Source organism: Aspergillus pseudodeflectus (genome assembly GCF_044049435.1).
Source record: "Aspergillus pseudodeflectus strain CBS 756.74 chromosome Unknown BJX68scaffold_4, whole genome shotgun sequence".
NCBI lineage: Eukaryota > Fungi > Ascomycota > Eurotiomycetes > Eurotiales > Aspergillaceae > Aspergillus > Aspergillus pseudodeflectus.
Window position 1 is genome coordinate 1,131,110 of NW_027263780.1, and position 13,139 is coordinate 1,144,248.

At 51.5% G+C, this 13,139-nt stretch overlaps 3 protein-coding genes across 3 annotated transcripts; 1 reads left to right on the top strand and 2 right to left on the bottom strand.

Moving 5' to 3' along the window:
- Window positions 1–2,011: 2,011 nt before the first annotated feature.
- BJX68DRAFT_145623 (uncharacterized protein) lies at window positions 2,012–2,851 on the bottom strand. Its single transcript, XM_071036565.1, has one exon. The coding sequence runs from the start codon at window positions 2,743–2,745 to the stop codon at window positions 2,248–2,250; it is 498 nt and encodes a 165-aa protein (XP_070904026.1). The 5' UTR covers window positions 2,746–2,851; the 3' UTR covers window positions 2,012–2,247.
- Window positions 2,852–5,152: 2,301 nt separating this feature from the next.
- Window positions 5,153–7,426, top strand: BJX68DRAFT_145638 (uncharacterized protein). Its single transcript, XM_071036566.1, has one exon. It carries the CDS (start codon window positions 5,340–5,342, stop codon window positions 7,338–7,340), a length of 2,001 nt encoding a protein of 666 aa, XP_070904027.1. The 5' UTR covers window positions 5,153–5,339; the 3' UTR covers window positions 7,341–7,426.
- Window positions 7,427–8,631: 1,205 nt separating this feature from the next.
- BJX68DRAFT_227745 (putative checkpoint protein kinase (SldA)) lies at window positions 8,632–13,069 on the bottom strand. Its single transcript, XM_071038737.1, has 3 exons — window positions 11,912–13,069; window positions 11,383–11,806; window positions 8,632–11,323 (listed from the first exon to the last, which is right to left on the bottom strand). Exons 1-3 carry the CDS (start codon window positions 12,902–12,904, stop codon window positions 9,093–9,095), a joined length of 3,648 nt encoding a protein of 1,215 aa, XP_070904028.1. The 5' UTR covers window positions 12,905–13,069; the 3' UTR covers window positions 8,632–9,092.
- Window positions 13,070–13,139: the final 70 nt, after the last annotated feature.

A 13,139-nucleotide genomic window follows, 5' to 3' on the forward strand; every position in this document is an offset into this window, starting at 1 on the left:
ACAACCATCTCTATCTTCCCACCATCACTAGCCCCCAGTCAAAACCCTTACGAGTGTTAGGCTGCACAAACGTCCACCCTGGCGTCGCCCTTCGCGTCTCAAAACATTCCCCATCCACACCTCATACCGCACCTCAACAGTACTCAACGTCCAATAAAGCTTCCTACAGGAACAGACATCCGCCGTGCACCGACGGATATGCAGACGAAGGAGGTAATCTACGAGCGCGGGTAAGCAAAGAAGAGCGCAGCATGCCATGGAAGGCTGTGTGGGACTACCGCTTCACTCGTGTTCCTGGGGCCACAATCAGCACGCATAGGTGGCGAATAGCCCGAAACAGATGATGTAGTTCTGTCGATGAGCTTCAGACATGAAACTGCTACACAGAAGCAAAACGTCACCAAAAACGCACAGTGGCAGCTCCAATAGAACAAGTCTTGCAGTTGGGCAAAAAGCTCAATAATTTGAAGTAGGAGCGACGCCTTGAGAAAGAGGATGCAGATGCCGTAGATGATAGACAGGTCGCGAGCGTATTGAAGGGTTCGGGGGCCGTCTTCTCGACCGGGGTTCTGCTGGTTCGCCTCGCGAAATAACAGCCATGCTAGGACCAGGTACGCAATCCAAAGTCCCAGACTGTTAGACATGGGAATTGGCTAGCGAAGAGATAAGAGCCTACCCAAATCATGACCATGGCATCTGCAAAGCTATTAGCGACTTACTACTGAATCGGTGATCAACAGGCACTTGCAATCAGACGGCTTGATCCGGGGACGGTGGACAATATCCCAAATAAAATAATCATAGCGCTCCTGGTTGTGAACAGGTTAGTAGCCTGTTCATGAAATGGTTGCTTTACCAAGATAGAACCAGGATGATTTGAAATGGTCTTGATAATGCATTACAGAAGGTGGAGCAAGAAACAGCGAGGATCAAGACTGGAGACTGTGTGTCAAGCATCTAGGCATGACCCGAACGCAGGCAGCCGCAACACAGCCAACCCAACCTTATCCTACCTCTTCGCCCTCACAGCCTGAAACGGCCCCAGATTTGACCTCTAGACCACGTCATCGCAGCAACCGGTTCAAGTTTAGTAACACAATCAAGCTAGGGTCTGAGTTGAGGTATCCATCACCACCGCCATTCGGCTCTAACGTGTTGGTGGTTGGACAATGTCCCACAGCCTAACTTTGATATTTGATAAAATGGTTGAACAGGAAGTGATAGTACCCAGTGCTGTTTAGGCCCCATTGTTAATCGTTAATGCTGCTGGAGTAAGTAAATTAATTTCCTTGACATTAAGTATAGCTGAGTATGAAGCGGTGTGGTGTACTTCTCCCATGCGTTCAGGATGTCGCCCAGGATTAGGGCTAAACCGTAAGAATCGGCACTTACGGAGTACTAAGGCAACTATCACACCCGGACTTTTAATGAACTGGAAAATACGTCGGCGCCTGGGCAGTTTTGGGCACCTATACGATGCACGTGACATAGCCCTAACTCCAGTAGCTATAAGTTTCCAGCGAGTTGTTCCTTCAATAAGAGAAAGGTTTCTGACCTACTGTGAGCATTGCGTGTTTATTCATTGGATATGTGACGCAGATGAGTCTGTTACCCTGCAACATCCCCTAAGTGACGAATGTGTGATTAATACTACTCCTAGTAGTAGTAAGTGGTGGCGAGCGCAGTGCGCACTCTCTCGATCCATTGCCGACGGGATAGCTTCTCAAACACCCGTGAACGCTCCTAGCTGTTCTAGCTGTGCATATTGTCTCTAGTATCTTGAAAAGCCTCGATAAACCCGCAAAGCGCGGTTTCCGTACTAGGCTGGACCCCGAGACAGGCGCGCTTATGAGGTGCACTTTCCTAAAGCTGGAGCTGGAAAAACGCTATGACAAACACTGATCGCATCTTCCTTTTCTACTTGGTTGGCTAAGAAAGGAAAGAGCAAACGTGTCTAGGGGCGCATCCAGGAAGATTGCGTGAAGGGGCAGTTCATGTGGCTCCTTCTTGGAGATGCAGCAGGAAGAAACGAGTCACTCCCTCGCCGGTCATCCTTCTCCATATATTTGGATTGGCAAGCAGGAAAAGAGGTGTAGTGGCGAATTTGTGAAAGGTACGGTTCATGGGTGACTCTTTCCTTGTATGTGGGACCCATCTGATGTGGAAGGCGCGACCAGAGGATGGACTTTTCTGGAATAGACGAGGAAGGAAAGACCGGAAGCTGGCCCATCGTTGCTTCCTTCTATACTAATTTGGCCAAATGGGAAAGAGCGACCCATGAGTAGCTGACAGTGGAGGTGAAGGCACAGTCACGGGCTCCTGGGAGAGGAACTTTTCTAAACCAGAAAAGAAGAACGAAGCAAACAGAGCGCAGTGGCCATTGCGCATGAAATCGATCAGCCAGGTTGCGTTGCAGAACCTACTGCAAGGAGATGCTAGATAGTTGTTTGTGACGTTGTGAGTTAACCTTGGAAAATCAGTCCGGCCGACTTGACCTTGATTCCAATGTTCTGTCTCCCAAGATGCAAGGATCTCCGGCGCTTGGTGACCGGCGTTGACGCGCAGGACTTGAGCTGGAGGCCATTTGAACGTGCTTTCTTGAGTGAAACGGATCTCACTGCTGACGCTATGAGATGTAGGTTTCGCTTTTGACTGCTGATAATCAACTTGAACGGTTTGCGGGGCCTGTGGTGGAACCTCGTCGGCAACTCTATACGCGGCCCAGGTCCTTGTCGGCAAACACATCCTGCAAGCCCTACAAAGCTGGAACGATGAGCATGCCCATGACGTTCTCGAGGCATACTTGACTGCGAGCCCAGTGGATAGCTAGAATCAGTCTGGTCATCGTTGCTGAGGTCGGAACATGCTCCTGGTTGAGATGGAAATGGCGAAGGCAAAGACCAGAATGTCTCGGAGTTACGATAATTGCACCACGATCAGGCACGGTGACTGTGTGCATGAAGCCTCTTCCGAAACAGACGCCGAGTTCCTCGCTCTGTCGGCTGCCGACTCCGAGAATGACAAAACACGTAAGCACCGGCACCGACAAGCGCATTCCTGTACGGACTCGTGGGGATCTGCTTTGCAGCGAACAATGTACCCTCCATAGCTTGGTCTGACTCAACACTGCTCAGCATTTTTGCTTTTCATTTTTCTTGCGCCTTCAAGTCAAGTGAGCATTAACAACTGCAGGTGTGTTTAAGACATCTCGAAAGCGCTGCAAGCTGGACTAAAAATAGGCCGACACGTAGATACGGAGTACGACGAGCCGATGTGGACAGCGATCAGGAATGAGAAGAGAACAAGGTGTGAGCTGTGGAAACTCACCTGGTTTGAGTTCAACGAGTTCCTGATTTTCGGGGTTCCTGCAGTGTGCAGTGGAGCGTTAGAGCTTGAAGTCAGTAGGACCCATCGTTCATTATCCGGAGGACGATGAAATCTTGAAATCAGAGTCGTGCGCTTTGGCGGAGGATCGCGCCGTTGAGACGGTAATTAACGTAATATACCAAGCGCGCGGATCCGCGTCAGGGACGCGACGGGCACGCATTTACCCCGCCTCGACGCGTCGGTCCCACCGGCAATAAGCGAGGCTTCAAAATGGAAAGTGCACCACAAAGCCTAGCAAAGCAATCGTGGAGCAAGAAGTCCAATAGGTAGAGAAGAGCCTCTCTATGAGTGAATACAATCTATACGGGCTGTGAACAGCGTAGATGTCCACTATTTGCCGTGGTTTTTTTCACTGCGCGCTCTGATGTTCGACAACATCGTGCTCCCAGAGCGGTAGGACGTGGACTCGTGGAGTTGGGATGGTAGCAGAGCTAATGCATGCCCAGCCCACCAAGCGGCCAGGCAGGAGCATGCTTCTGCATCAGAGTTTGAAAATTCGAGCCGGTGCACCTGGCGAGGATACCGCCATCTTGATCACACAGCTCGTCGAACCCTGGGCTCTGTAAGGAGGAGCGATCTCTCCAGTGGATGTAGATTTCTCAGTGTGATGGAGTGATGCACGCTTGAAACTACTCTAAATCTACCAGCATCAGGATCTGGTGCTGAGCCTCGAGGAGTGAAAGCTGGCAATGAAGGTCTAAAAAGGCACAGAAAAGAAAAGAACGAGCAGCTGAGGATGATCCCTTGCAGTAGAAGGTCGAGAAGATCCCAAGATGAGGAACGACTTCAACGGCTCCATCAGCGGCGATGCGATTTGTTGTCTAGGCCTGAGGGATCGTTGGGCGGCGCGGTGAGGCGGTTGAACTAAACTCGAGTCTTGGACTCTTGATTGCTTCCAGCCCCCAGGATTTCATACTCAAGACTTCATCTTCAGCTTGACACGAGACAAGCTGCCCGCATTCCAGTGTCTGTGGATGGAATGTGCCTTGTTGCCAGATGACCCGTCTGCTCTTGCAAGTGACAACACCAGCGGTGGAGGGCATCCCCAGGTCAAACCAGCTAAATCGGACTAGCCATCCCCATTTACCGCCAGTGGAACCCCGTGGACGAGCCTAAACCCAGAGTGAAGCTTTAGTGAGCTCCTGGGGCCACTTTCCGCGAGTCTAGTGCTGTGACGGGCGGGTTTGTGGCCTGAGAACTGAGGCCCCTGTGACTCTGCCCCGTTGTTCTTGTTCCAACTTTACCCGCGCTTCGCTCTCTCTCACTCTTCCTCTCTTCCTCCATCCCCAACCTCCTCGCCCTACTGCTCCGGCGTTAGTTCCTCCAGACGGGCGTCACGCTCGTGCGATTCCATCCCTCCCGTTTCCCCCATTTTCCTTTGTGTTGGTCTGGCGTTTTCGTGTGTCAATGACGGGCCTTTCTCCCTTGCTGTGACTTGACTGTCCGATGGAGCGCGGAGCCCAGTTGATGTGATCTCTGACCAAGAACGACTGCTTGTCGCATTTCGCAACCGACAGCGGCCTATCGCATCGACACTCACACGAATTCGATCGCCTCCTACCTCTCCGACCACTCGCATCTTGACGAACCCATTTCCTTTTCTCTTTCTTTTACCTACTTTCCTAGTTGTTACGACTTTACGACCACCCCCAAGAAACGCCTTCTCGACTCACGCTCCCCTCTGACACGTTTTCCCTTGATTTGAACGAGCGAATTCGCTGCTAGCCGTGTTGCGCTCTTGCGCTTCGACATCGTTCACGCGTATAATCTGGGTCAAAGAGAGGATCTGCGGCGCGAAGTACATTGCTGGACCGACAGTTGCTGAACTTCAAGGAATTTTCCCGACGAGACGAGCGATGCTGGCATAGAGGATTTGGCCATATTTTCCGAACAAACGCTTCCCGCGCTACTCCCGATTGTTCCCCGTGGGACCGCACAAAACGTGGCACATCATGGCTGACCGACAGCACGGCCTTTCGCGCACTCTGCCGAAGGACTTCACCTACCCTTCTATCGCCCAAGGAGAGCCTAGAACCCCCGAACGCCCTTCTATACAACCGGATGCGCCGCCCCCGCCGCCTCGGCATTCTTGCTCCCGCCTTCGCCGATCCCGCGTTCGATCCGGGACCGACCTCTTCGCTCAAGCCAGCTATGACTTCAGCACTTACACCAGCACCTCCCCCGACGTACCTTTACCCTCCATCGAATTTCCCCCTACTCGTGATGCCTCCGCAGTCCAGTTTGAGACAATGGTAGCGCCTACCGATGACCATTTTCTCGCGCCTCCCCGCGCTAGGGTAGATTTAAGAACTCCGCCCGCGCAAATCCGTCCGGACCCCATTGAGGCGGATTCTGCAAGTTCTTGGTCTGCGTGGAACCTGCAGGCTGCCGGAGATGCGCTTCAGCGTCCCAGTTCGGCTTGCTCGAATGCCTCGGATTCCTCAGTCTCCTCAATAGAAACGTTCAGCTCGCGGAGATCAGTTGGCGGAAGCTGCACGAGCACGGAAAGCGATAACTACGACCCTTTTTTCCATATCGAAATCACACCTAAGCAGACGGCGGAGCTCGCACCCTTACCTAGAAGTACAAGAACCAAACCCCAAAAATCCACGAAAACCAGAGAACGATGGTCTTTGGAGATGGACAACCATTTGTGGAATACATACCAACTCTACATTCAGGATCCCACCATTACTCCCTTCAAGATGACCCCTGGGAGTATCCCGCCTCTCGGTGTCACTCACAGAGTGGCTCGGGAGGCAAAGCGGAGCTGGGAAAGAAAAGGTATCCGATTAGACAAGCAGTTCCCGTCCCGCGACGCGGCTCCGCGAAGCGGAGATTCGACCCCGACTGCTAAAGACACTCTACCTAGGCCCTCATGGCCCAAATCCGAGTCCTCAACCCGGCGAAGGTTAAAACTCTTGTGCAAGAAAAAGTTCTCCATCGCCCCTCATTACCAAAGAATGATGCAGTCTCGGAGCCCTACACCGTTCCTGGACCTTTTCTCGCGTCCCTCGGATGGACTTTCCCGGGCTGATACCTCCGCCAACACTTCTGCGGTCTACGCCACGCGCGATCTTGGCGTCTCTCTCGTGTCAAGCTCAATGCCTGGCCCGCTGGCTCAACTGGCCGCCCCGGAACCAATAGCCGAACCTAGCACCGACTTGCCTGAACCTCAAGTGCTTGGAAGCTTCCGTAGTGATCTGGGCACTTCACTGCCTACAAAGGTCTCGAGTTTCGACGAGAGGGGGATGGCTCCCCGATTGGGCTCTCCGTTCTCTTATCATACTTGGGGCCCGAACAACCTGAGAAAGCGAAATCTACGCCATACCCCCAGAGCTCGACGCGAAACCATTCACGTGACGGGCTCGCGCCTGCGATCTCCCGCTCGGATGGAACCTCTTCCGAACATGGCCAATAGCAGCAATATGGGTTCGAGTGCTGCTGCTGTATCACCCACCGAGCAGGAAACTCGACGCAATCTAGAGGAGCTTCTCCGCCAGGGGAAGCTGCATGATGTTGGCCACCGTCGTGTACGGATCAGAAACCGCGGAGCCACAATGAGTGCAGTCACGCCCAAGGGCTTGGACCAGTTGTTCTCACCGCCATCGTCCTCGTCTCGTAACGAAGAAACACCCTCAACGGAGAAGCCCATCCCTAACCCCCTTCTGAACCTCAGTGGGGAAAGCATCAAACGACTGGGATCCCCTTTCAAGATGGAAGGATTGCGACGCACTGGACCTCCAGGCAGAGTTTCAAGACACGCACCGTCTCTCTCCGACCCCTTTGCAAGCGGCCCGCCTCCTCAATTCAGATCCATGCCATACCATGCGCCCTCCCGAAGCCAAACCTCCGCCACGACCGCGTTGCCGTACGACCCTACGGAGGAGGGTATATCGGATGCCGAGCGTATCCGGAGACAAATCTTGAATATGCCTTACTCGAGGCGATAGATGGTACCACAGTACCAAGCTCTTGCGCCATCAAGTTCTGCGGAGAGCATTTTACCCCGTTCATGACCGTTCTAACGGGGTGCCAGTGTTTTGGGACACTGGCCGATTGATTTATTGTGACATTTGAAGCCATTTACGCGGAAATGATGATGTGAAACGGCATTTGACGACACTAACGACAGTTTAAGAATACAGAAAGAGCAAGAGCAATTTGCGCAAAAGAATGATGAACCCGAAAAACGAAAATCGCATATTTTGAATGATAAAAGTTGCAGCCTGTTTTACCCCCTTGGCGTGACATGAGCGAGTCTGGATCCGTGCTTTGGCGCTTGTGACAAGCATGACTTTGGTCTGATGTGACTGGCACGGATTTCATTGATTGAACACAATTTTTTGCAGTCCTCTTAACGGTCGACTGTTCACACTCACTTCCTTCTTGGCCTCGACAAAATCGACATTGGCCGTCAGAATTCATCCAACTGGACATCACTTGTCTCAGGAGACCTCTGGCATGTTGTCAGTCAAACCTGGCTTCCACTGTTGATCTGTGCCCGCGATCAAGTCCACTCTCTGAACATATCTTCTCACTGAACCCAATCGATCGGACAGCGCATCAAACTCTCAGAAATCTCGAAAAAAAAAAAACAAACAGCGCTGTCCATCGTTGGGGGCTTCCTCTCACTCTATTTCCTTTTCTTTTCCTTAACTATCTCGTCTGCTTACAGGACTTGGATCCGGCAATACCCACTCACTACTTTCTTTACATGTCTCAAACTTTCTTTCTCTTTCTATTAACTCCACGACGAGCCCAGACGTCGCGCCATACCATACATGATGATTGGAACGGAGAAATGCTGCTATTGATGACACGACTCGATATAGATGAATGATGCTGTGCGTATCGACATTTGCAAGCGCGCGTTTACACTTCGCAGTGTTACCTTCCGTCACTGGACTTTGCTTCCTGTGCTACCCTGCCCTACTCCATGCATGTCAGGCATCTATCTGCCTGTCCAAGCAATCCCAGGATTGCATTATCTAATGCTCCCCTCTCCATTTCTCCCAGCCCTGTCGCCCGGGACGAAAAAAATGCAGGTTTTTTTGCCATTTACTTTCCCCATCTCTCTTCTCTCTTCTCACCTCACATTGTGATATTGTGTGTCCTTTTTACTCTATTTTATCTTTCTTTTCTCTACTTTCACTCAGTCTTGTTTTTCTGTCCGCTTCTAGCTTTTTGACGAACTTGTGTTCAAGAGTTCAGCTATGATGCCATGATATCATGATTCGATGTCGCGATATACATCTGAGTGTTATGATTTTTTGAATCTATTATACATTTCAATTTTCAAAACTGCTTCTAGTCGTGTAGCACTTTGCTGTAATCCGTAAGGTCGTAAGTTTTTTCAAAATCCATAACCTAGACTCGAAAAAAAAAGAAGCTACAACCTAGGTGACCCAATGATTGAAAGAAGAAAAGTATATTGCTGTACATATGAACGGAATAAGATCTAGGTAGAAAACCCGTCCACCATGATAGAGAAGAGAGCTAGAGAGACAATCATAAACCAATAAGCAGACCAAAAGGTGAAAAAGGGACGGAAAAAGCCAAACGCCTCGAAGTGCTTAAGACAAACCGTGCGAAAGGAAGGGGGTATACGCGGATTTGTGTGTGTCATGATAAGGCATTAAAAGTACGATGTGTAGGAGAAAAAAAAAAGGAGGGGGTTTGGAGTGAGATAGGAGATCGTGAGGTTAGACCTTCTCGATTCTCTTCTTCCTCTCTGCAAAAATAGCCTCTAGCTTGCGGATCTGCAGACCAAGGCCCTTCTTCTCGGCATTGACAAGGAGCCATGACTCCATTCTGGCACGGAGGTGTCTCATTGAATTTAGTACTGGGAGAGTTGAGGTGTTCGGTATTTCTTCTCCGTGTCGCTCCATCTGGGCCCACCGTTTACTGCCAGGGTTGAGGAGTAGATCAAAGACGTCGGCCCAAATATCGCGCTCCCAGTATCGTTTGAGTGGTTCGCGGATGCGGTAGCTCTTCGAAGTCGCGTCTGTCGCGGCTGACTCGATGTACTTGCCGAAAAGCATGACGTGAACTGTGCCGGCGAGGCCGTAGAGGTCGATCTGGTGAGTCCAGGGTCGCATCTCGCGGATCTCGTTGCATTCGTGCTCCCCTGTCTTCCAGTCCGCGATGAATTGCACGTTCGGGTGGAAGGCGCGCATGTCGATGCCACGCCCGAAGTCGATTAGGGAGAGGCCTTTGCTGCTCCAGCCGTAAGATCCGCTGGGCGAGTAGTGGAATTCGCGAGGATCGGAGGAGTACTCATTGAATGGGGCCGAGGCTGGCATGTCGTCGAAACGGATGAGACAGTTATCGGCTTTGATATCTCCGTGGAGGACACCGCATGCGTGCAGGGCCTCAACGGTGCGGAATAACTCAATGGTAAAGAACATTGCAAGCGCCTCGTCCAAACCCCCTTCGCCGATTGCATGGCCTGAGATTCCTTCATTACGGACGAGATTTACAAGGTCGAGCAATGTCCCCTGCGGACGATAATCTTCAACAAGGATGCTCTCTCCCTTGAAGATGTGTAGCTCGTGCACACGGATGACGCTGTCAGAGGCGCGGGCAAGCTCCGGAAGTCGGCTCAAACGTTCGTGCACGGTTCGAATCATGTAAAATTCCCAAGCATTAGGCGGGCCCACTTCCAACTTAATCGCTTCAAAGCCATAGCGGGGCGTTTTCTGCCGTGTCAGGCTCTTAGTGTCCGCAGCACTCGAGCCTCCACTGTTGCTGTCGCTGGATTCATTATCAGAGTCCGAATCCAGGCTGTCAATACTTTCGGCCAGATAAACTGGAGCATACGCCCCTGCCCCAAGCTCCCGTCTGATAATGTAGCTCCTCTCTGCTCTCGGAAGGTCGATAATGGGCACATCAAACGCTGCCTCGTCTCCACTCTTCGAACGCTTGCCGTTCGTTTTCATGTATTTCTGGATTTCGGGGGCGTAATTCGACTCGGCATCTGGATGAGCATGGAAGCCTGGATAGGCTGCGAGCGTCGATTGCATGGAGCTTAGAATTTTGGCACGAATTGATTTGTCGACAGGGTTGCAGAGCATCTCTTCGATGATTGCGCCTTGCTGTTGGCCACCTGCCTTCGGGGAAGAGGACAATCGAGATCCAGCCGCTGCTTTTGCCGCTGTGGGACTTTGCAAGGCATCTTCGAGGCCATGCAGTGTTTGTCCATGGTATGGCGTTTCGGGAAGAAGAGGAGTGGAAAGCAGATTTCCCATCTGGGGCATACCAGGGGTCGTGGTTGGATTCAGAAGGTTGCGAGAAGGAGTTTTGCTGTTGTGCAAATTGCTTCGGGCTGCAGTCATCGATGGAAGAGAGTACTCAGTGCGCTCCACGATCGGCGTCATGAAAGGTAGGCGATTTTGGGCTGCGATCACAGGGTCACGGTATGGGCCAGAAGGTGCTGCATAGTCTTCCGGCATCTCGGGGATGAATCTTTCCCTCTGAGGCCCTTCAGCTGCAGTAACACCACCTATGTGGTCTTCATCGGCATCGTGTGTTGATCCTTGTGTTGTTGAATGAAACGCTCCTGTTTCAGGGTTAAGTTCCGCTTCAGAAAATCGTGTCCAGTCGCCTTCAACAACACTCTCAGCCTGCGTATGATCATAGAAGCTATCCCCGTCGCCATCGTTGAACGACCTGTGGAAAGTGGTATCATCATCCCCGAAATCGCTCGAAGCGGCAGAAATTCGCCCTGTTCCAGTACTTTCACCAGCACTTGTGTAATCATCATCATCAAAATCACTGCTCTCGGCTGCAGTCTGAGATTCAGCCTTTAGAGGCTGGTTAAAGATACTATAGATCTCGTCTGTTGCTGCCCTCGTGTGCATCGTCATCGTTGGCTCCTGCGCAGTGCTTTTCCGGCGGATCTTGCCACCAGTCGGGGAATCGAACTTCATTTTGACTGCCATTCTCAATTAGCCATACAGCAGATCTCACTTGAGAGGGGTTGCAGATTCTCACCAGTTTGTGTTTCGGCTTTCACCTCGCGAACCTTCAATTTCCGGGCCTTGGCTCCCTTGCCATCAGTTTCGAGATGTTGCGGCGAAGCAGCCCCATCTGCATTCTTCAGGTTCAACTTCTGCTTAAACTGATCTGGCAGTATCTTGTCAACTTGAGGGTCTTCTGTCTGAGTAGCATTGCCAGAGATCTGCCCGAGGGGCTCTTTTTGGGCCCGCCAATCCATGTCCATCCAGCCACGTTTGATTGCCCGAAGCTCCTCAAAGCTAACCTCATGATTCGGGTTCTTGTAGTCGGGGTAAACTGCATCAAGATCGACAAATACTCGCTCCCTTCTTCCTGTACGCGGGTTAATGGCTTCTCTGATACGGTGCTCTGGAACTGGTTTCGATTGTAATTCTTCTTTGGCTCGTGAATCTGATTTTGACTGAGTACATGAAAGTGAACCAAGCCGGTTCGTAAAACCAATTAGTCCTGTGATCGTAAATATACGGAATCAAGGAGGAGGGGGCGAACTGAATATTTGACTTACCTCGTCCCTGAAAATCATCATCTTCTCCTTCGGTGCAGCCTTTTTGCCAGCCTTAAGAGTCTCTCCAGCCCATGGTTTTGCTTCCACTTTGTTCTCCTTCCGCCGATCTTGCATAGACCCCAGATTATCCCAGCCTTTCGTAGTTCCACCTAGAGCAGGTTGACTCGTTGTGGGTTCATCATCTGTGAAAATCGCCATTTTGGGCTTCCCGGATTTCGTTTTGGGGGCAGTTTTTGCGGCGGAACTTGGGCGTTGGGCCTGTGGATCGGCCGATGCAGCGGTTGCAGATGCGAATGGGTCGACTTTGGCGGCCAACGCAGGGCGGACTGCGGGTAGCGCCGGCGATGAAGGTCCATTATCCTGTGTTCGCTGCTCGTAACGTCTCTGGAAATCGTTGTATTTACGCACTAGTCGTTCAGCTGGTCGGGCTTCCCGGTCAATCCCGAGTCTGTACACCTCGTCTGCCTGGTTCCACCGTCCAACACTCTCAAGCCAGCCCGCAAACTCTTCGTAGAATAGCGCCAGGCCCTCCCCAACATGATGACGGGCCATAAACGCGAAAGTCTCCCGTGGCGAGTCGGAGAATAATCTGATGTAGTGTAGCCATAGCCGGAGATATCGTGAGTCGTTCTTGTAGTGGGGTGATGAAAGGAAGGCTTTGACTGCGCGCTCTAACAGGGGGAGGAGACCGGACTCGGCGGTTGCCTGTGCGGAGGGGTATGCGTTTAATGCCCACTTTACATAGCGATCGTATATATCAAGAGGGTCGTCTGATTCTCCGACCGCTTGCAACTCGGCCTCGTACTCCTGTCGAATCGCATCGTTGAGGGTCCTTGTGTCGTTTGGAGAGGGAGATGATAGTTTGTCGCTAGGATCACGGGGAGAGAAAATGCGGGCTAGTTCTCTCGCTGAGCGACCACCTGGCAGCGACTGAATGTTTTCTTTCTGATTTTCGATGATGTCGAAGTTGATCAAATCTCCAGAAGCCGCCATGGCGGCGAGCGACAATGCTGATAGTCTAGGTCAGATGCGGATTATGAGTCTTCGTTGCTGGTTAAATGCTCTCGAAACGCGCAACTTGAGGCTATATATCGTTAGTATCGTGGTTTGAGGGACATCCGGGGTTGTCGATGGTCGTTGAAGAGTTCGAGTTCAGGAAGCTTTTGTCGAGAGTCGGAATCGGTTTATTTTCCGTTTATCGATAAACACCTGCTCCGTTGCCCTGGTT